Genomic DNA, 21471 nt, shown 5'->3' on the forward strand with positions numbered 1-21471 from the left:
TTTGAGCAAATAATCTCCTGTCCAAACACACTACAATGGAATCGAATAGAAAAATTATTGTGTCTTTTTCACTTTTGGGTGGGAATGGGCTAATGAATGGAAATCCGCAAATGAAAGTAGATTTAACTATGTAGTATAAAATTGGGTTTGATGCTGGGCATGGCCGATTAATTAGTACATGCAAACATTCTCTATTAATCAAGACCGACTTTACCGGTTTAGCTATGTTGTTAACCAATTGCCCCGTTAAAGAGGTAGCGTTTGCAACTACGAACCCTTGCTTGGGTTAAGGAAAATATACTTGTACGATGCCAACATATTTTGCAGCATACATAAGAGCTCGGAAAACAACTACACAGCCTCTCGTCTTGTGCCGAATTAGGCATCGAGATTACCAGAACATCACGGTGACATTTGTAGGTTTTAGTCTTCGTAGGAAGCCGAATTCGCTTTTGTTTTGTAGGTTAGGTTCGACTGACCAAGCCGCTTTTAGAAGTCTTCTTTTTTGTTTCCATTCCAAATGGAATTTGCTCACATCTACCTCCCATGCTCTGTAATATAATATGATGACTACAGGACTCCAAATTTCGGAGGATTCTGAATTCGACCTGCATAATTATATAATTGATGGAATAGTAATCAAGATAAATTTCTATTATAATGCTCCTTATCAAACTTTTTAAGAATCTCTTATGAAATATCTAGAATAAATGTTCTATTGATTTTAATCCAGGGCCTTGAATTCCAGCCGTCTCAATTTCAAAGCGGATTTATTGTGGGAAGAGTGCGCTGTAACCTGTTGCTGCCAACCTGGTGGGGTGAATGATTCGCCCACTCAACTCCACGACCCCGATGAATGATTAACCTACCTAGAATGGTGGGATCAATATATACAAAGATTATATAATTGATAAACATATAGATAGTGAAATGAAAACTTAAGCATCAACTTAGAACAAGCTTACAATTAGTGAACTTGATTTTGGATCTTTAACTTGTACATTGTGGGATTCACTCATTCTCCTCCGAACGAAATATTATTTGGGATAATTTCACTATCCAAACAAACCTAGATTGGAAAGCTCTTGCCTCCTAATGATGTGATGGATGCTAATTTTCATGGAATCGACTTGCTGCCACCAGCTATACAAGAAAGGCAACTCAGGCACACAAACACACAGGGGATATCTGAGTCTTAGGCCCGATTAACCCCCTTCAGCTTGGGAGAAGACGCTTTAACTCACTTCGAGTACGGTAAGTAACTACGAGATTCGAACATTGGTCAATACTTTAAAGAAGAACTACATGACCGACCGAGCTACCTAGTGGGAGTAGGCACATTTGTATTCGAGAGGCACATAATTGATTCTTTATTTTCTATATTATGTATAGGCACGTGGAATACAGGATAGTAAATAAATCTCTAATTCATTTTCTTAATTTCGCGCACTGTAACTGCCGCAAAAAGCGTAAACCAGCATATGTAAGCGGGTGCCTCTCAGTAAGCGAAAATGTCGCGAGCTAAAGCGTAGAGGGTAGCAACTAGCAACTAGCAACTAGCAAAAGCTAATTTCGTCAAAGGGGCAACAAAAATTTGTTTCCCGCCAAGATGGGCGATTTCGGACGAATATATAATCTCTGCGTTTCTGTGTGCGTGCAACTCTTAAAATCGTGTGACTACTGCTTCTTCTTCTTCACACTTCTGAACCCTGCTTTCGCCTGCAGCATCATCTGAATATTTTGCTACCAATGGTAAGTAAATAAAGCTTCAAAAGCTGCGTTTAGATCTATTTGATTTTGTTAGTGTCGTCGAAGTCATCCCTAATCCTCATTCTTATCTCTTATCAATCAACCGTCCTTCCAAATTTAGTATTTTTCTCTTCTTTTTTTTGGGGTTCAAAACTTTAGATGAATGGGATTAGTTCCTCTGATAGGCTGATAACTAATCAACTTCCAGGTAGCTAACGTTTCAAATTAGTATTTTTCCTGATTTACGTTGGTTTTAGAGCTTTTTTTTGGGTATCAAGGAAGAAATTGTCAGGCACTGTTAGAAAGAAATTCAATTAAACGTTTTTGGCAGGGGATTCTAATTTGTTGAACAGACTTTGTTTATTTGTTTAATTAATTTATTGTTACCAAATTGCACACTTGAATGAGGACAATTGTTTTTTTTTTTCAAATTTTTATTAGTGTTTTTATCATTAATCATACATGCTTATGGTTTGTAATGTGTTTGATGGTGCTGCAGTCCAAGAAAAGAGGCCTTTCGTTAGATGAGAAGCGCGAGAAAATGCTACAAATATTTTATGAGTCACAGGACTTCTTCCTTGTAAGTACACAATCCTGCTTTGTTTTGAAATTTAGAACTCAGTGCACGTCCTTCTGGCCTGGATGCATCAAAGTGTCGCTCGATGGAAATCCCATTTACTGCATTTGTTTCTTAGTGATTTTATTTGTTGTTGCAATTGCTAATTTGGCAACTGTTGATTAGACTTGAATGAATTGTGATGTTCTGTCCTGTACTGGCTGTAATTATGAATGCAGTAATGCGATGTCAAATGACATTTTAGCTGATGCACTTAACACATTTTGATTGGAGTACATTTTGTATTCGTTTGCATTTGTAAAATGTCTTCAATTCCATGGCACATTCAGATGACCAACTCAGAATTGATGTGAGATATTTTTTGAGCATCTGCTTACTATTTCCCAAGGCCCGCTCGTCTTTTTCCTGTTTATCACAGATGCTTATGGTGTTATGTGTATGATAATCTGGGTATTTCGGCCTTCATGTTGGTTAATCACTTTTGGAAAATTAGTAAATCCTAACCTAAAATCCATGGGCAGAACAATCCTTTTAAAAGTATGTCATAGACTGAGATTCAATGGTACTGAAGGCGGCGCTGATTTGCTTAATTCTAGCATATATGAAACCCCTACAAACCTTATTGAATGCCTGAGAACATTTTAACTGAATACTTTTCATATTTTGATGGTGTGCCTTCAAATATTTAAACTCATGGATACTCCATGTATATTCCAAATAGCTGATGTCCCCCCATGGCTGCAAACATTTTTGAAAGTTGGCATATGATTTGTTGTCAGCATGTTCAGTTATTCTCGTACTAAGTCCCGCTGTATTTTGCTCTAACCAAGGACATAGTTTAGGTTTTTCTTCCTCTGCACTTTTTTATACAATTGATAATTTGCTGCTTAACTGGGAATGCAATGTACCTTGTTCTTTAATAGATGCATGTGCTTTTGCTACTCTTCTATTCTTTTAATCTGCTAGAAAATAATTTTAATGTCTTTGCACCTGAAAGGCTGAAACCACCTTTTTCTGCTCCTTTATGAATTGACATTGTTCTTTTTCTTTTTCTACCTCTTGGATTCTGAATTTTTCTCATGAGTTTCAGCTCAAGGAACTGGAGAAATTGGGTCCCAAGAAAGGCATTATCAGCCAGACGGTGAAAGATGTTGTCCAGAGTTTAGTGGATGATGACCTTGTTTCAAAAGACAAGATAGGGACTTCTGTGAGTAAACTTGTCCATACGGAGTTAGAAACGTAATTCATATTTGACATTCTGTAGCTGAACATTACACAGTTTATTTTGGTTATACAATGTTCCCGAACCTTTATTCCATGAGTTACCATGTATTCCAGGTATACTTTTGGAGCCTACCAAGCTGTGCTGGAAACCAGGTACTATTGTCATATAATGCTTTTGAAAACCTGTTGTTGATTTGAACTATCCTGGAATTAACGCCAAAACATTACAGCTGAGGAATGTGCATCGGAAACTGGAAGCTGATCTTCAAAATTGTAAGAAGCGGCTTGCTGAACTTGAAGACCAATGTCATGCTTTGAAGAAGGGAAGAGAGGAATCTGTAATCACATTCTAACCCAATTGGCAAGTTTTTATATGCCTTGCAGTAAATCCATGTATCTAACATGTGCATGTGTACTAGGTTGACAGAGAGAAGGCATTGGATGAGCTGAAAGCCATTGAAGAGAAACATAATGAGCTAAAGGTTGACAGATCTCTCCTCTCTCGGGCATTTCTCTTAAAGCTACTGGTATACATTTGCTTATTAGGTTCTATTACGCCTTTGCTCCATTTTTCAGGATGAAATGGGACAGTATGCAGACAATGATCCAGCTACTTTTGAGGCAATGAGTTGAGGGCTCCTACACTTTCTTTCCATGCTTTAACTACAGTATTTTTTTTGGGTTAAATTCTTTTAAAAATTAGTGATTTTAATGTCCTCTGATGTCTATGACCTCCTGTTGGCAGAGAATGCAATTGAAGTAGCTCATGCAGCAGCTAACAGATGGACAGGTCACTTTATTTTAATTTACTTTATTTCATATATGATGAACGAAACAGCGAGATTTTCAGATTTCTTTCCCTCTCCAATTATCAATTCAACAACTCGCAGATAACATCTTCACTCTGCGGCAATGGTGTTCAAATAACTTTCCCCAGGCCAAAGAACAACTTGATCACCTTTTCAATGAGGTAGTTGTGTTCATTGCAAACAGTTTGCTCTTACTAGAGAATGAATCACACAATTAGATTAATAGATGTCCTCCAAAATTTGGAGAGAGAGAGGATTAACTTAAAAAGTGCTTCATTTCCACGCAACAAGATTTCTTATATTTAGCAGCTTCTCTTCATGTCTAAAACAGGTTGGAGTTACGGATGACTTTGACTATTTGGAGTTGCCTGCAGTTGTTCCCCTTGGCCCGGGAGAGCAGACAGTCGAAACCTACAACTGAGTATATAACGCAGTGTCACCGGAAAGCTGTGCCCGCACCAATATACAGTAATTATACCATTGAAGGTTAAGTGGTTCCATTAAATATCATTAACTGGTCCTGGGATCTTCCCAACTTGATCTTTAGACCAACATCCTTGGCATTGTGTGTCATTTTTTCTCACCACTTTGTAATGGTAGAAAGTGTATATTCAATCTCAAATTCTGAAAGTGGATCACCTGAAAACCAACTGAAGATTCTTATAAATATTTGAAGTCCTTAGAAACGTGCATTTAGACTTTGGACAGGTGCTCAAACCATGGACATTCTTCCCCACCACGCACCCCAGCCCCCAGCGCGCGCTCTCTCTCTCTCTCTCTCTCTCTCGTGTTTGCTCTTGCTCTCTTCGTTTCTCTTTGAAAGGAAAACATGGAGTCTCCTCCGCCATTAACTCTCTCTCTCTCTCTCTCTCTCTCTCTCTCTCTCTTTTAAAATACATTATAGGTCCTGCAGCATCACATGATGGTGGATATTAGTGCCTCAACTATTGCATTACTTACACACATTGTTCAGTGGAAGTAAATGGACAGTCAATTGATGGTACTTAAATGTTTGGGGCCAGACCTACTGAAGATTTATTACATGCAAGTTGCAGCACCCCTTTTGGGGTCAGACCTAAATCCATGGAGCCGTTGCCTCCATTGTAGTCCGCCGAAAGACCCAGATCCCAATTGCTAAGTGATTGTCATTTCTACTTTAATCTTTAACCTAAATGTTTTTGACAGAAACTGATCAAAATTAATCCTTAAGACACTTTGGATGGATCAGAGTTTTTGTTGAATCCGTTGCTTCAATCAAAAGCAGTACGAATAATTCACAGCCCTATAGGCACACAACGTACTACTATCAGGCCAGCAAGGAGGAGATTTAGGGAAAGCACGATGTCAGGGAATGAAGGGAGACAGGCGATTGCATCTGTGGAGAAGAGTGGTAATCCAAGAGAATGAGGGGTAATCCATGAAGGTAAGAGCTGAGCAGAGTGGGAGGCATTGGGAAGGGCTCAAAAACAATGGAGGTAAAGGAGGGGGGGGGGGGGGGGAGGAGGAGGGGAGTTGGGTTCATCTCCAGGGACAAATGAAGACAAGCTGGAAGCATCTGGGAAGAAGATGACCCGTATAGACTTAGGTGTCTGCGCGTACCTATTATGGTGGGTTTGCTGTAAGTCCGAGGTTACAGGCTTCGTAATCCTAGCAGGACTCCAACCGCTTTTAGATGTGATGTGCATGGGGATTTGCTGTCATTTTTCATTCTTCACCATACAAGAGACTTTAGTCCAGTAAAACGAGTGATTAAAAAGAAGACAAAACAACCTGTTTGACTTCCCTTGTGTTAAAGCGCTTTCAGTTTTCAAAGATTTTGACAAAATTTTGCCTCTTCATCCAATGAAAACGCAACCACTAGTTTGCGTTGTTTCCGACCATATTTTAGAAGCATGATTTATAGCTGTGTAATAATCTCATTGAACATCAGTTTCCAAACTGACTATTGATCTTAGGTAATACATATAAACACTTCCTATGGTAATAGATATATAATTGCTGTAGTATTTGTTTTAAACAATAATAATGTGTTTTCGGTACCTATGGATGCACAATTATATTTTCAAGGTTATATTATTTTATTTAGCTATTCTGTTTCCGTACATAACCATATATTTGGTATGAGAAACACTTCCCATGATTAATTCATTACCTTTGTTTCACTCTTTATATGGGATGGGGCCAAATGGAGATCAACTCACTCTTTATATCGCGAGGTTGGAGTTTTAAACCCTTTGAGTTTGGGACCTGCATCTTTTTAAGTCCATATTTTTAATCTAAATTAGTTCTTAAGATAAGACAAAAACAATTCAAACACATATCTTAGTTAGATAAAGGGTTTGATTATTCTCCACACTTTGGGTATCCCTACCACAAAAGTGGGATTTGGAAGGTGAAGCTCTCAGCCATCCGACTATAGAAATTCAAGACTGCCAATGCCAAAATCCCATAAATATATATATATATATATATATGTTTTTCTAACGTACAAATTCATACAATGCACAATACGTTTTCCAAATCTGCTGTGGCATTCCATTACCACAGATAAAGAAAAGGCCAAGGCTTCACAGGCCAGAAGGAACCGCAAAATCCACATGGAAGATTGAAATTTGAAGATGGAGAAAATGAAAGGAGAGAATAATCTACTTTGGTGCATGTGGGCAGTGGGAGGCAATCAGCGCTTGCTGGACGATGTAGACGCACAAGGAATACTATCATTTTGTACATGTGGCAGGAAAAGCAGGCCAACGGCCCAGATGGGTTTAGAAAATTATGCAAAAACAACAACAAAACATATTAATATTGACAAAATTGGTAGACGTCACTTTTCAATTTCAATTTCAATTTCAGAGTCCCACACCCTTAAAAACCCTAATCTCAATCAATCAAGCAAGGAGTAGGAAACCTCAAATGAATTCATAGACTAAAATAGTCAGAGTGAAGAAGGAAGGAGTAGGAAGACAAGCCACTTCGGGCATAGGCTTAGGGGGGCGGTAGGAAATTCGTATCTCTGAATCGTGGCAAATGGAAATGCTCAGGACATGCTTTGTTATGATCACCATTGCCCTCGTCTTCTCTCTGTTGCTTCCTTCCGCCAATGCTGCTCAAGTTCCTGCCCCTGCACCTTCCCCATCAAGCGATGGTATGCTCCATCCCCTCTCTCCAAAGTTTTTGGCAACATTTTTCTCTTCCGCTGGTTTTAGGCCCGCAAATCTCAAGGTCTCATGTTTAGCATTCTCTTGCATAATTTATGTGACAAGTGCTGATTCTAATCTGGTGTAAAAATTTCTTTCCGCTGCAGGGGTTTCGGTTGATCAAGGAATAGCATATGTCCTGATGCTTGTTGCTCTGGCAGTTACCTACATTTTTCACTAGAGAGTACATAGACAATTCTGCTCTGTATTTCAGCTCAACTCACCTTAGATAATGAGATCCTGTCTTTTCTACAATTAATTCAAAGCTCAAATCCAATTCTTTCTACTTCTGAAGCTTGGACTTCCCAATTTTGTGCACTTCTCTTAAATCGCGAAAGGTCTGCACGACCAACCCCACTCCCAAATCCAATCACATTACAGCTTCGGGGTGTAGGTTGAATGGGATCTTAATTCTGCTGGCTCTATGACAACTCTACTGGGCAAGTTTTGCTTGTATGCATTCGTCTCCTTGCAATCTGTGAAGCTGTTTGATATTATTGTTCCCAGTAATTGCAAATTTGGAAAGCTTCCAGTGCCAAGTAATTTCTTTTTAGTCTATTCGTAACAAATTTGTTCAGCACTACTGGTAACAATTTCTTGAAGGCTACAAAATCTGGAATGACGAGGGCCAGATTGGTTGGCCATAGTTTTTCAAAATTTACACGACGCTAAACTGAGGTCTGAGGATCCAGCCATGTTCTTTTCTATAACAGGAATCTTGTTAAGTATCATATTCTTTAAATTTTTTCTATAACAGGTATCTTGTTATTGGGCATGTAAATTTTTTTATTTTATTTTTAATAAAAATGTTGTTGGAAACGGGATAGAAAAGCATAGGAAAGTAACATGATAGAAAAGCATAATATCTTGAAAATAGAAATGGCTCCATTTGGATTTGCATTCTTTGAAATGGTTTTTGGAAACGATAATCTAGGCTTTTAACTTTTGAACGCCATGCATGTAAAGTAAACATGTAGTTGGAAAAATAATTTTGAAAAAAGAATTATTAGAGCGACTGTTTAAAAAAGATTAAAAGTGTGATTATCCAAGCAGAGTTATTATTGCCGTCTAGGGAAAGATTTGTTCAAAGTTCATTGTGCATTTTTAGTAATATCTAGTCTATAATATCATTGACAGAATGTCAAATACAACAGCTGGAAACGTTCAACAGTATGTACATCAGGGCCAGGCTTTCACCCTCGAGTAAGAGTCAAACTCTGTGGGCGCTCCCCGGACCGAATCCGAATTAGTCCGAAAGGGATACCGGGTGGTTAGACCCAAAAAAAAAAAAAAAAAAAAAAAGAGGAATTGTTCCATAGAATGTAGTTTAGCTAATGTTATGACAAAATAACCTAAGATTTAGGGATGGCAACGGGGCGGGGTTGGGGCGGGGGACCCCTCCCCCGTCCCCCGCCCCGTTGCCTATTAGTTCCCCCCGTCCCCCGCCTCCTGCTCCCCCCGCCCCGCCCCGCCCCGCCCCGCCCCGCCCCCGCCCCGCTTCCCCCGCGGGGTTAATAAAATTTTATTATATAATTTTATTATAATTAAATTTTAATAAATAATCAAGTACTAAAATATCAACACATCACCAAATTATTATTCATTGTAATTTTACAATTGAAACTCATAAAAACAATCAAACAAAAGTTATTTGAATACAATCCAATATGATGAAATAAATATAACTAAAATAGTCAAGTTTTCACTTTTAGTACAAATGCAATCACTAATTCATTATTGTGTTTGTGCTTTTTTTTTTAGAAAAAAGTGTTATTCTATTAAGTGTAATTAGAAATTTAGTATAAATATATTAGTAAATTTAGTATAACTAATTAATAAATTCTATTAGTAGACATGTAGAATTATTCATATAATTGATTATATCAATTATATTACATAAACTAATATACATTATATAGTATATCTAACTAATAATATCATTATCATAAGTTTATAACTAATTAACTTACATGTTATATATAATTATATATATTTTTATATATTTTTTTTGTTTTGCGGGGGGCGGGGCGGGGGATGGGGCGGGGGTATACTCCCCCGGCCCCTGCCCCGTTTCTAAGCGGGGGGAAAAAATTCCCCCCCGCCCCCGCCCCCGCCCCGAGAGCCCCCGCGGGGCGGGCACCCGCCCCCATTGCCATCCCTACTAAGATTCACTGGAGATTTGCAAGAAACCACACGCATTTCCCACCTTTAACCGAGATAGGCGGCCGGCAACGAGGAACGCCTCTTCTTGCCTAAGGGTGCAAGAAGAGAAAGCACGCTTATCAAGTAAATTAATATTTGTGATGCTTTTATATGAAGCGTTCACAGTGTATTAGCTACTCGGTGTGTGTGCTCACCTCTCCCGTATTCAACTACCCTTCGTCCCATCCCATTTTAATAGTTTTAATTTTTTTCACATAATTTAAAAAAAAGCAATTGATTTTGTTAGAAGAGTAAATTTAGTCTCCTCTTTTCCTAAAATGCAGTTACATTAATATTAGGAGTATAATTACTCATATACCTTTGCATTAATTACAACAACAAAACTATTAGAAAGTTGCACAATTCAAAACATGAATCAAAACAATTATTTATTAAATGAAGGAGCTTATAGTTACTTAAAACAAAGTACATTAAATAAGAGCATTTTATAGAAAGTAAAAGTTGATTTATATTATTCCATTAGATAGTAGACTATAATTTGCAAGGCAGATGAACAAGAAAAACAAAATTATCAAAGTAAAATGGAGAAAGTATTTTATAGGAAATTTGCTCCCATAAGAAGTCTAAGCAAATAAAATCTTTTCTATAATCTCATGACAAAATTGTAGCATAGTCTTTCAGAAAGACCGATCAAGCATAATTGCAAAAGCAATGGAAGCATAAATGAATGCTAAATACAACTTGGTGAATCTTTTGACCAAAGCCCACAACTGAAGATTGATGAAGTATAATCAAGATCCCCAAGAATTGACGCCAGCAACGTATAGAAGTACAGTTTTTTCCTCTGTGGACAGTCAGGGGGCAAGTAAACGAGCGAAGCACTAAAAAGATTACATACATCTCGAGCAGTGAAGGTAAAAGTCCGTTCATAAGCATTAAACAACTTATTACAGTGTCAGACAGCTCCAATTTCCGCCGCACCACTTATGTACACGGATTTTCATAACCAGCAAACAGGCAGAAATCTGCCTATGAAAAACCACTACTCTCCATATCGATACACTAAACCTCCAAACAATCTCACCAGACCAATACCTGCAGAAAACTTAATGTATCACAACAACACAAAAATACACTCCAATGGATCAATTACAATGGAATTCTGTTATTTAATATTTGCCGAAGTAACACTGGGGGCTATAAATTATACACTAAAGATAATTGGGCCACGCAGTTCCAAATGATTCCAAGAAGCTCAGTGCTTTCATCAATGGCTGAAAACAGGGAAGATAGATACAGATCCACTAGTGCCATAAATGCCACATACACAAATACAGGCCAAATTACCCGTTAAACTGAAGAAATGGAGCTGCTCAAAGAGCCATTTCTGCTTGCAATGCAGCCAGTTCATCTTCCTCCGCTGATTGCTTCTGAGGAGCAGGGCGAGCTGGTTGCCTGCCAGCTGGTGTAGGAGCATGCACAGGTGCAGCGGGGGTATTAATTGCAGGCTGAAGAAGCTGCTCTTCCAACTCAGCGCCTTCCAATTCTTCAAGTTCTGCCTCCAATTCATCCTGCAATCGGCAAAATACCACCAGTTAGCTTTAGCAAGATTAGAAATAAATTGACATACATATCACAGTTGGGAGTTAAAAAAAAGGCCAGGAACCTCATCAAAATCAGCTGCTGCACCAATAGGAGTAGCCAAAGCTTCCTGTATCTGTTTCATATTCTCTGTCTGCTCATTTATTTCATCCATTGTCTTATCCACATCATCAATATTTCTGCAATAAGAAATTGCATTTCCCAATAAGCAAGTGAGTTTGGAATGAGTTCAGATCAAGGAACAAAATTAGACAGCATATGTACTACTATTAAGTATTCTCTCAAAATAGAAGGACCAAAGTAAGTCAACCCTCAAAGAAAGACCAAAACAAGTCATCCCTCAAAACTTTCCAAATGATAAATAGCTTAATTTCTACTTACGTTGCTTTCTGCATTGCTTTCATTGCTGATGCACCAGTTCTCAAGGCATCAACAGTTTCTGTTGTAGCTTTTGCACCTTCTAGCATGATCATCTGAACATTAACAGCTTCCACGATTGGTAACATGCAGTATAGCAAGGAACTGACTACAGCGGGGGTAAACACACACACCCCTACCCCAACACAGAGAGAGAGAGAGAGAGAGAGAGAGAGACCTGATCATGGATGCGCAACTGGAAATTACCAAGCTGCTCAATTTGCTGTTCATAGAGCCTTTTCCTCTTTAAACATTGGATGGCCGCTGCAATTTTAGGCCAGCACTTTTAATATTGAACTAGCCATGAATTTATTGCAAGGTTGTTGTACAGGATAAAAGAAACTAAAAGTTGTGCATCTAGACAGGATATGAAGTATACCCCTCTTGTTTTTTGCTCTGGTGAATTCCTTAGCCTTTTCAACCTCTGCAGATGCCTTCTTCTGAAGAACTTTCTCCTTCTTTTCTAGCATCTCTAAAGTCTAACACAAGGAAGACAGTTGAAAATTCCACTCAGCTAAACTATCTTGCAGGCAAACAACTATCAACATGTGCATATCATCAAAGACAAGCAGGGAGAATAATTTAGTACATGTCACAGACACTGTCTCAAAAAAAAAAAAAGCCCATTCAGTTAATTCATGTCATATGCAATCCTGATTACAACTTCCATGCCGTCCATTTGTTTCAATATATAGGAGGCACAAGCATCTATTGAGAGGATTGACTTTGCAATTGTTTGCTGAATCAAATTTCTGTTTTCAGTCCTTTCTTTGTGTAGAATCTTGATCAATCCACAAAATGAAAAGCTTTTTCTCCCAACTTTCTGATTATCTTACTATCACCAGCCATCAGCAAAATTCCAAAAAAAAAAAAAAAAAGAGGAAAAGGCAAAAATTTTCCATTGAGTGATTTCCATACTAGAAGTTTGGCAGAAGCCATTTTCTGTCGCCTTTTGCCTCAAATTTAAGAGCTGACAATCATAAAAATCCCATCTGAAATACATCTCAGAACAACAAAGAATCACAGGAGTAAATTCTTTTCATTGTTATGTACTGGACGTACAGCTGTTACTTGATGAAAATCAACATACACATCTTCCTTCCAAGCTCTCCATTCTCCAATGGCAAGACCTCAATTTCACGATTGTCACCACTTAGCAAGCAATCTAATACTGATCTTTCTTGAGGGAAAACACAAAATTATAAAAAATACACCAGTAAACATAAAAAAACAAGAGATAGAGAGAGAGAGAGAACTCCAAAAGATTCTTTTTAAACTTGATTTATAACACTAAAGATGAGAACGCGTATGGTTAACCAGGAAAGCACAAACCAAATTAAAAAAATACAACACCGCACATCACTTGATCATGTGTAATCAATAGACAAGTTATAACATACTGAAATCCCCAAATTTACGTCTCTAAAAAATTTTATTTTCATCGCTCATCGTAACATGGAGTTCATATTCCAAAATTTTTCCATGTAACCATAAGATTCTCAAAGCCAATTACGTCAAAAAGGAAACCAACCTATCATGTACATCTAGGTCACAACCGTCCAAACAATCCATACTACCTTTTAGCGAATTAGGAATTCAGCGCAAAAGAAAAAAAATTTACCTCATTTAATTTATCCAAAGTTGTGACAGCATTAGTCTCCTGCTTTGGCTTGCCGAATATTCTAGTAAACATCTTGGACGTATGATTCAGAATATCTACACGAATAACTATTCTTCTCCGATCTCCTGAAAATTGAAGCAACAAAAGTAATCCCGACAGATTCAACAGAATAACACTTCGATATATAAAAACCGAAAGGATCTAATCAATTATACAGAAAAAGAATACAACTGCAGTACCTTGTGATCGGGGGGTTAGGGTTTCAGAGTCAACGAACAAGCGAACGATCAAATCGACGAATTTTTTCGTCAAATTCGAGAGATAGACTAGAGAATGGTTAAATTAGGGCTCTAAATATCGGGGAAAAAACGGGGAAATGGAGGGCGATGTGGGGGGTAGGTCGGTCTTTTTGACCGGTTTTCTTAATCGTGTTGGATACTTTGGATTGGGCTATTGGAGATGTCAGATGAGAAATATTTCTGAAGTGTAATTTCGTAATTTCGGGGGAGATTAAAGCCAAGTACAAATCCGCGGGTAAATGGCGTCCAAGTCCAAGTCCACACGGCAGCAACAAATAGGCACGAATGCAATTGGTGTACAATTAGTGAAGTGGTGTGGGGCATGTGGGGTGGACGTGCGGTTCCCCTTCTCGCAAAAACGAATCCAATCTATTGGGCCGAACTCTTTAAATTTAAATGGATTGGGTTTTAACGTCACAACTTGAATATAGGTTAAGCTTCTGCCTTTTTTTTTTCGGTACAAAGGAAGGCATGAGCCCATTAACTATTAACTAGCCGAGGTATTGCCACTTCACAAACATCACGGCCAATAAATGGTCTTAATGCTTGTGGAGGATCCCGAAAAACAGTCATCCTCGGAACTAAACTCTTTTCTAACTTTGCTAAGTAATTTGCTCAGTAGTTTTCTTCACGTCACGAATGTTACAAACAGCATTCCCATTCATAGCCTAACAACTTTCGGATTCTCGTAATCACGTTCTAATATGGACTCTCTTCAGAAGCATTGTTAATCAATGTCAATGCGACCTGCGCGTCTGACTCAGTAACCACCCTCCTATACCCTTGCTCTTAAGCTAGCCTCAGTCCCAACAGAATCGCCCAGAGCTTTGCTGCTACATTACTTGAACACCCCAAATTTACACCAAATCCCTGAAGCCAACATCTTTGATCATTCCTTGTAAGATCTTCGGCACTTGATTCACCTGGATTTCTCGTGGCTGCGCCATCCACATTGAGTTTAACCCATCCCACTGGTGGTTTCCTTCAATTGATGAATTTCATTTGTCGTCCACACACCAATTTGCGGTCAGAATGTAACTCTTGTACTATCAGTGATTGCTGTAAAAGAGTCTCAGGCCGAGCTCTAACCTTTGTCAGCACACTTTGATGTGTAACTTCATTCCGTGTAGACCATGCCCAGTAAACCACTTGCTGGAATAACATAGGCCAGTACACTTCCTTCATCCTCCCAATGTCCTTTTGCCTAATATTCCAATCAACCCATTGAATTAGAGATTTAGTGTTAAATGTTCGCCGCTGCAGAGGATGGACCAACTTGCTCCAAACTTCACTGATCCACCGATAGCCCCTTAGTGCATGGTCTCGATTTGCATAGGTCACAGAGCTCAGTAGCATGTAAGTGCCTTGCTTGTTTATCTGAATTGGTAAGGAGTTTCTTATGTCTCACAACCCAAAGTAAAAATTGTCATCTACTAGACCCCTTTAATTTCCACGACTTATCCTAATTAGTATCTATTTGCTCGCTAGCGTCATAACCTCCATCTACCTTATAAGCAGATGCCATTGTAAAGTCTCCATTCGCTGTCAGACCACATGATAATCTGTCCTCATTCCCAACTCCTCCATAGACTTGAACTGCTTGTATGGCTTCCAATTGGTCCTGCTGCAGATAATTCCTAATGGAGCTCTAGTCTCATCCTGTTCCAGTTCAGTAATCACTCACTACCTTATGGACCTCATCCTGCGAGAGTTCAGTCGAAATGTTCTTGATCAATGGCTTCTGAGTTATTCAATAATCCAGCCAAAAAATTTATTCTGTTACCATTCCCTAGCCTTTATTTCAGTCCTTTGTGTAATAATTTAGCCCCTTCCAATAGACTCTGCCAAGTATATGATTGCATACTTCTACCTTTGAGCGGGAGCTCTTCTCCGCTGCAGACTTCATATTTCTCCCTCAGTACCTTGGCCCAAATAGCATCTTGTTGTTTTAAAAACCTCCAACAAGTTTTTGCAAGCATGGCTCTATTAACTCTCTTCAATTCTCGAACTCTCAGGCCCCCTCTATTCTTGGGTTGTGTAATAGTATTCCAATTAATCAGATGCATTCTCCTTTTCTCGCTTTCTACCCAAATGAAATTCCTAGTTCTCTTCTCAATATCTACAGTAATTGTAGTCGGTAGCAAAGAAGTTTGCATAGCGTATATCGGTATGGAAAATATAACCGACTTAACCAAGAGAGTCTTGCCTGCATATGAGAGGCACCTGCCCTTCCAACCCTGCAACCTCGTACGAATCTTTTCCAAGATTTCACCATATGTGTTTCGGTTTACCTTAGAGTGTAGTAACGGCATTCCAAGGTATTTCCCTAGATTATCTGTTAAGCCCACTCCTGTTCTATCGCTGATTTGTTCTGCCAATTTCCTCTGTACGTTCTTTGAGCAAAAAAGTCGTGATTTTGCAATGCTTACCTTTTGTCCTGACGAGTCGCAAAATCTTTCCAACACCCCTTGTAACACTTTAGCTTGTTGCAGGCTTGTTTCAGTGAAAAGTATAAGATTGTCTGCGAAAAAAAGATGGGATATTGCTGGACCTTTTCTGGATGTCTTGATAGGTTTCCAAACCCTCTCGTAACCTCACTACTGATCAGGTGCCCCAACCTTTCCATGCAGAGGACAAACAAATATGGTGAGAGGGGATCCCCTTGACGGAGCCCTCTTGCTGGTATTAAAGGTGCAGTGCGTTCTCCATTCCATAAAACTTCCATGCTTGATGCCTGCACACAGCTCATGATTAGAGAAACAAGGCTCGTAGGGAAGTTCACTATCTCCAAGGTTTCCTTCAAAAAATGCCAACTCAGACGATCATAAGCTTTCTCTAAATCAATTTTAACCGTCACGTAACCTTTTTTCCCTTGTTTTTGTCTCATATTGTGGATAATCTCTTGTGCAATAATTACATTGTCACTAATATGTCTCCCTGGGATAAAGCTACTTTGGTTCGGAGCCATCAACTCTGCCATTAGAGGACGAATCCTTGCAACTAAGATCTTTGTCACCACTTTGTAAGAAACATTACAGAGCGATATCGGTCTAAACTGAGTGATGCTCGTTGGGTTTGCCACCTTTGGAATTAGGGAAATCAGAGTGCCATTTATCTCTTTCGGTATTGTCTTACTTCGAAAGGTTTGTGTGGCAAAGTCCACTATACTAGCCCCCACCAGATGCCAAAAGTTATGATAAAAACCTGCATATATCCTATCAGGTCTTGGAGCTTTACAGGCTTTAATGCTGAACATCACATCCTTGACCTCCCTTGGAGTTACAATCCTACCCAGTGCTTGTAACTTCCTCCCGTCTATACATGAAAATCCATTGGGGTAACACGAGTTGTCCTGAGCTGATATTGGTTCTTCTGCATACAACTTCTAGAAATATTCCCTTACCAGGGTAACTAGACTTGCCTTATCATTATGCCATTGTCCAGAACTGTCGTGTAGACTAGATATCCTATTTCGACTCCTTCTTATTATTGTTGTGGTATGAAAATACTTGATATTTTTGTTCCCATGTTGTAGCCAATTCACTCTAGACTTTTGGTACCAAAGGGTCTCTTTCTGGTCCAAAATAGTGTTAAACTCCTTCATTAGTTTTCTTTCTAGTTTTTTCAATTTTCTATCGGGAAGCTGTGCAAATCTTTTTTTGCACTCCCTTAAGACGAGCCATACACCTCCTTTTCCTATGGAAAATATTGCAAAACGTGGTCTTATTTCACTCTCGCAAGTCCACCATCAATTTCTGATTCTTGTGCCAAACGTTCCTTTGATCAACATTCCAGCTCTGAGCAACAATCTCTTACAACTTTGGGTGTGTGAGCCATGCTAATTCGAATCGAAAGGGTTTGTGACGCCCACTGTTCGGGCAGACCCCCTGCATATCCAGCAACATTGGGTGATGATCCAAATGGGTACGAGCCAAGTGCTTGACATTTGCCTCTGGGAACTCTATTCTCCATTCCGAGTTACACATATTTCTATCCAGCATTTTTCTCACATTTGTTGTGCCTTTTCTTCTATTATTCCAAGTTAACGTCGGCCCGTTGAACCCCAAATCTATCAGCCCATAATTCTGCACACAATCAACTAAGGATAATTGGCCGGTCAACAAAAAAGGCCTGCCACCCAATTTTTCTTCACTAGATAAAATCTCATTCAAGTCTCCAGTGATCAACCAAGGAAATCGGATTTGACTACCCAGCTGGATGATATACTCCCATAGTTTTCTATGCAAGGCTTGCTCTGGGGATGCATACACCGCTGATAGTAGCCACTTTTTATCATTGTGTTTAAAAATCGCATTTAGGATTTGCCTATTTTTAAAGATAATCTCTACGTCTACTACATAAGGATCCCAGAGGAGTCAAATTCCCCCTGAGAAACCCAGAGCCTCCACACATGCCCGGCTCGATAGGCGTGACCTCCTATTTATTCTATCAGCGCGAAAGCTTGGAGTTCTTGTTTCTACTAACACGAGAGCATCCGGATCATGATCCTGCATAAGTGTCCTTTAGTTCTTCCTAAACTCATTATTTGCTGCACCTCTACAATTCCAACTTAGAATTTTCATTTAAGGAATATGGTAAGACGAGGTGTATACTTACTGCTCCCTAACTACCGCTACGACGGCCTCCTTGTCTATCCTCCTCTCCTGCGGGGTTTCACTCAACCTTTGTGGATAAATTTCTAGCGCTGTGATTGCTTTTCCAGCGCCAGTGTCTCCATTTCCCGCTTCAAACTCCCCTTCTAACATCTGTAGTTCTCGATTCCCTCCCGGTTCAAGTTCCTCAATACTTAACTTTTCCCACTGACCATCTCCCCTGTAGTCATTTTGTGGTACCTTATCGACGATTTGGTTATGCACACATAATTGTGGATGGACGGCCTAGCCCACCTACGAGGTCACCTGTATATTCTGTGACCTTCCCTCCTGCAGCTGTCTTGGTTTGAAAGCTCCCCTCGATGTGCCCAGTAATCCACCAACTTTGACTGGACTCAGAGCCTTTTTGTGAAGTCTAATCCCTTGAGACCCCTACTTCTTCCTCTTTTTTCGTTTTCTCCCCTTTGTTGATTCTGCAGGTATGTCTGGTTGCTTTCCTTTCTGTCCCACCCTGAATACCAGATTCTGTGGTGGACCTGCTATGTTGCGAATCTTTTTCTGTAACATTTTTCTGGAGTCTCTAGCTTCTCCTCAAGTCTCCTCCATACTCTCCTCCTTAAGCACCACAAATCTTGACCCTTTGTCCACCGTAAGCCCATCTTGTTGTTTATCCTTCTCCTCTCTCTCTCTCGCAAATGTTTCCCCTGCCTCGTGGATACTTTTACCCAGGCCTGCTCTGGCTGAAGGCCTTTGAGTCCTGATGGTTCTGGCATATTCACTCTCTCAGACCCTTTCTTTAGCACCACCTTTTAGTTATAGGCTTGAGGTATATTTTCCTGTTTACCTTGCTTATCATACCGTTGTCTTCTTGAATTGGCCACAATCCATGGTCCAAAAGGTTGACTTTCTATCCCCCCCCTTTTCTCTTTCTCATTAATAGTATCCTCTGGCTCCCTCATAAAGGCTTCCTCCCCTGGTTCCAGTCCCTGGTTCTTAGACTTATAGTGTTCTGCTATGTGGCCATATTGCCCATAATTAAAGCAGATTTGGTATAGCCCCTCGTATTCAATCCTTTTAAGATCTTGATTTACCCATATGAATGGAGTTGAAGGTTTTTTCAGGTCAACTTCAATGCAAATTCTAGCAAATTTCCCACTCTTGGCAGTCCACATGCGCTGATCCACTTTAACTGCCTTACCGGCACAATTTCCCACTGCCATTAAAAATTTTCCTGTATACTATTCAACTGGGAGTCCTGGTAATCTGACCCAAACTATTGTGAATGTAATATCAGCCTTTACTGCCTGAAAATCCGACCTCCACTTGGTGACGGTTATCTAATGCCCCTGTACCATCCATGGTCCTCCATCCAATGTTTTGTGATAGTCTTCCTTCGCCCGAAACCGGACTATATAGAAGCCCCGTTCCAAATCGGTGATTTCAAAGTCCTGGCTGAGTTGCCACAGCTCCTTTTTGCTCTAGGGTCCGAAACCCTATATTTTTCCCCAGGACTTTCAGAAGAAGCCCCATACTCCATGGTTTCCATATTTGTCGAATTTCCTCTGCATCCATAATAGGGTTAGGGAACCAAGAAGTATTGTTCTCATTATCCATCCTTTCACGAGCCTTTGTCTCCATATCTACCAAAAACTCAAGTTCCTTATCGTCCCCATCGTAGATTGGCGGTTTCTTTCCCCCAAACAGCAGCGTATCGCTGAATGATTGTTTCCCTCATGCTCCAGTAGTAATGTTAGTACAGTGGCTTCGAGCAAAATTAAAATCTTCTCTATTATTTCGAGGGCTCAGGTTGGGGACAAACTCCCCAGTAGTGAGTCTCTTGAATTTTTTGGGATCTTTGCGTGTGAAAGAATCCACCTCTTGAGGCGGTGGCAGATTAGGGTCAAGGTTCTCTTGCTGCATCGCGCTGCCATCCTCAGGTTACGACAATGCACTTAGTTTCACAAGAAAGTTGCGTTTTGGCATTCGCGACAAAGCACTTTTTGGCAACGAGTGGAATATCCTTTATTCGACAACTAATTCCTTACCTAACCACAGAGGAGGACATAATACCTCAACTTCTTAATCCTAAGCTTCTGCTTTAGCAAACAAGAATAGAAGTGTTTTTTTTTTATAATAACGAGAATGGAAGTTAGATAAACCAAGACATCATTTTGAAAAGAATTAGATGTTATGTTAAATTGTGTTTAGGAATTGTAAATTTTCTTGTCGACACCCACTTTTAGCTAAGTAGAGACATTAGTTAGATAAACATGAGCTCATTGGTTCAACTCTCAATCTCTCTCAATTTTTTTTTTCTATTCTACTATTTTGGAGACATTGTCGAACCAAAAAATAAATGAATAAATAAAAGAAGTTGTGAGAATGTGCTTCACAACTCTTGCCAGTATGAGTTAATTTAGTAGTGAAAAACTTCCAATGCTCTTAAATAAGGATGCGTAGTTTTTCTAACATAGATTAATGCAACGTGAGCGTAACATTCTCAAGCAAAGGTTGAATTAATATGACCACGCATCCAAAGGCGGAATAAATATATTTGAATTAAAAGGTCACGAAACAAAAATGGCTCTTGTAATTTTTGAAATTTCACTTGACTAAACAAAAAAAAAAATCTTTGATAATCCTCAGTATAAATTCAAAATTTCAAACGTATATAAATGTAAATACAATCTCTAGAAAATGGTGAAAGATATTTTAGAATCTTAACGTATCCAAATCTATATATCAATTAATTTTTTATGTATTGACAGCGTAAAAAAATGATTTTTTACACTAATAGTTATAGTTATATGTCACACATGCATGATTTTAAATTTAAATTTAAATTTATATTATATGATATGATCTACATATATTAGTGTAAAAAAAATTATACAGTGTGTATAAACCTACTCTATATAAGTGGCCTAGACTGCATTTCATGATACACTTTTTGTTTTAGTGGTCATTTCCAACAAACCAAAGTGCCAATTACCAAACCAACTAAGTTCCTTTTTAGACGCAAGTCAAGAATTCGAATCTTATTTACAGTAAAAATAAATTTAAAGGAGGCATCAAAACACCATTTTAATTTAGTCACATTCCCGTACATACTATTCCCTTACTCTTTAAATTTTCTTCCCTCTAGATTCTTATACCCACTACTAACCGTACCAACTACCAAATCAGGCCATTTGGACGCC

General features: G+C 39.1%; 2 protein-coding genes and 1 long non-coding RNA gene across 4 annotated transcripts; 2 read left to right on the forward strand and 1 right to left on the reverse strand.

Annotated features, from left to right (window-relative positions):
• Window positions 1-1417: 1417 nt before the first annotated feature.
• Window positions 1418-5045, forward strand: LOC140007967 (meiotic nuclear division protein 1 homolog). The gene is made up of 10 exons (XM_072051615.1): window positions 1418-1752; window positions 2249-2329; window positions 3417-3533; window positions 3665-3703; window positions 3781-3888; window positions 3970-4032; window positions 4127-4178; window positions 4296-4340; window positions 4441-4520; window positions 4691-5045. The coding sequence occupies exons 1-10, from the start codon at window positions 1750-1752 to the stop codon at window positions 4778-4780; spliced, it is 678 nt and encodes a 225-aa protein (XP_071907716.1). The 5' UTR covers window positions 1418-1749; the 3' UTR covers window positions 4781-5045.
• Window positions 5046-7212: 2167 nt separating this feature from the next.
• Window positions 7213-8095, forward strand: LOC113694305 (uncharacterized). Its single transcript, XR_003449304.2, has 2 exons — window positions 7213-7504; window positions 7664-8095. It is a non-coding gene; the product is annotated as an uncharacterized lncRNA (long non-coding RNA).
• A 2533-nt stretch (window positions 8096-10628) lies between these two features.
• Window positions 10629-13795, reverse strand: LOC113693726 (vacuolar protein sorting-associated protein 32 homolog 2). 2 transcript variants are annotated; one of them, XM_072052741.1, is made up of 8 exons: window positions 13599-13780; window positions 13360-13484; window positions 12118-12217; window positions 11917-12002; window positions 11703-11794; window positions 11386-11500; window positions 11067-11290; window positions 10629-10814 (listed from the first exon to the last, which is right to left on the reverse strand). In XM_072052741.1, exons 2-7 carry the CDS (start codon window positions 13429-13431, stop codon window positions 11093-11095), a joined length of 663 nt encoding a protein of 220 aa, XP_071908842.1. In that variant the 5' UTR covers window positions 13432-13484; window positions 13599-13780; the 3' UTR covers window positions 10629-10814; window positions 11067-11092. The 2 variants fall into 2 exon arrangements, with proteins under 2 accessions (XP_071908842.1, XP_027068150.1); XM_027212349.2 differs by having other exon boundaries at window positions 10629-11290; window positions 13599-13795.
• Window positions 13796-21471: the final 7676 nt, after the last annotated feature.

Source organism: Coffea arabica, chromosome 6c (genome assembly GCF_036785885.1).
Source record: "Coffea arabica cultivar ET-39 chromosome 6c, Coffea Arabica ET-39 HiFi, whole genome shotgun sequence".
NCBI classification, from domain to species: Eukaryota; Viridiplantae; Streptophyta; class Magnoliopsida; order Gentianales; family Rubiaceae; genus Coffea; species Coffea arabica.

Excerpts from the sequence above, each read along its gene's own strand:
- LOC113693726 (XM_027212349.2), bottom strand. The coding sequence starts at position 13,431 with ATGTTTACTAGAATATTCGGCAAGCCAAAGCAGGAGACTAATGCTGTC. Across the intron at positions 12,003-12,117 it reads CAGAGCAAAAAACAAGAGGG|CGGCCATCCAATGTTTAAAG; the intron begins GTATACTTCATA and ends CTAAAATTGCAG. Across the intron at positions 11,501-11,702 it reads AAAGCAATGCAGAAAGCAAC|AAATATTGATGATGTGGATA; the intron begins GTAAGTAGAAAT and ends TTCTTATTGCAG.
- LOC140007967 (XM_072051615.1), top strand. Across the intron at positions 3,889-3,969 it reads AGAAGGGAAGAGAGGAATCT|GTTGACAGAGAGAAGGCATT; the intron begins GTAATCACATTC and ends CATGTGTACTAG. Across the intron at positions 4,179-4,295 it reads AGCTACTTTTGAGGCAATGA|AGAATGCAATTGAAGTAGCT; the intron begins GTTGAGGGCTCC and ends TCCTGTTGGCAG.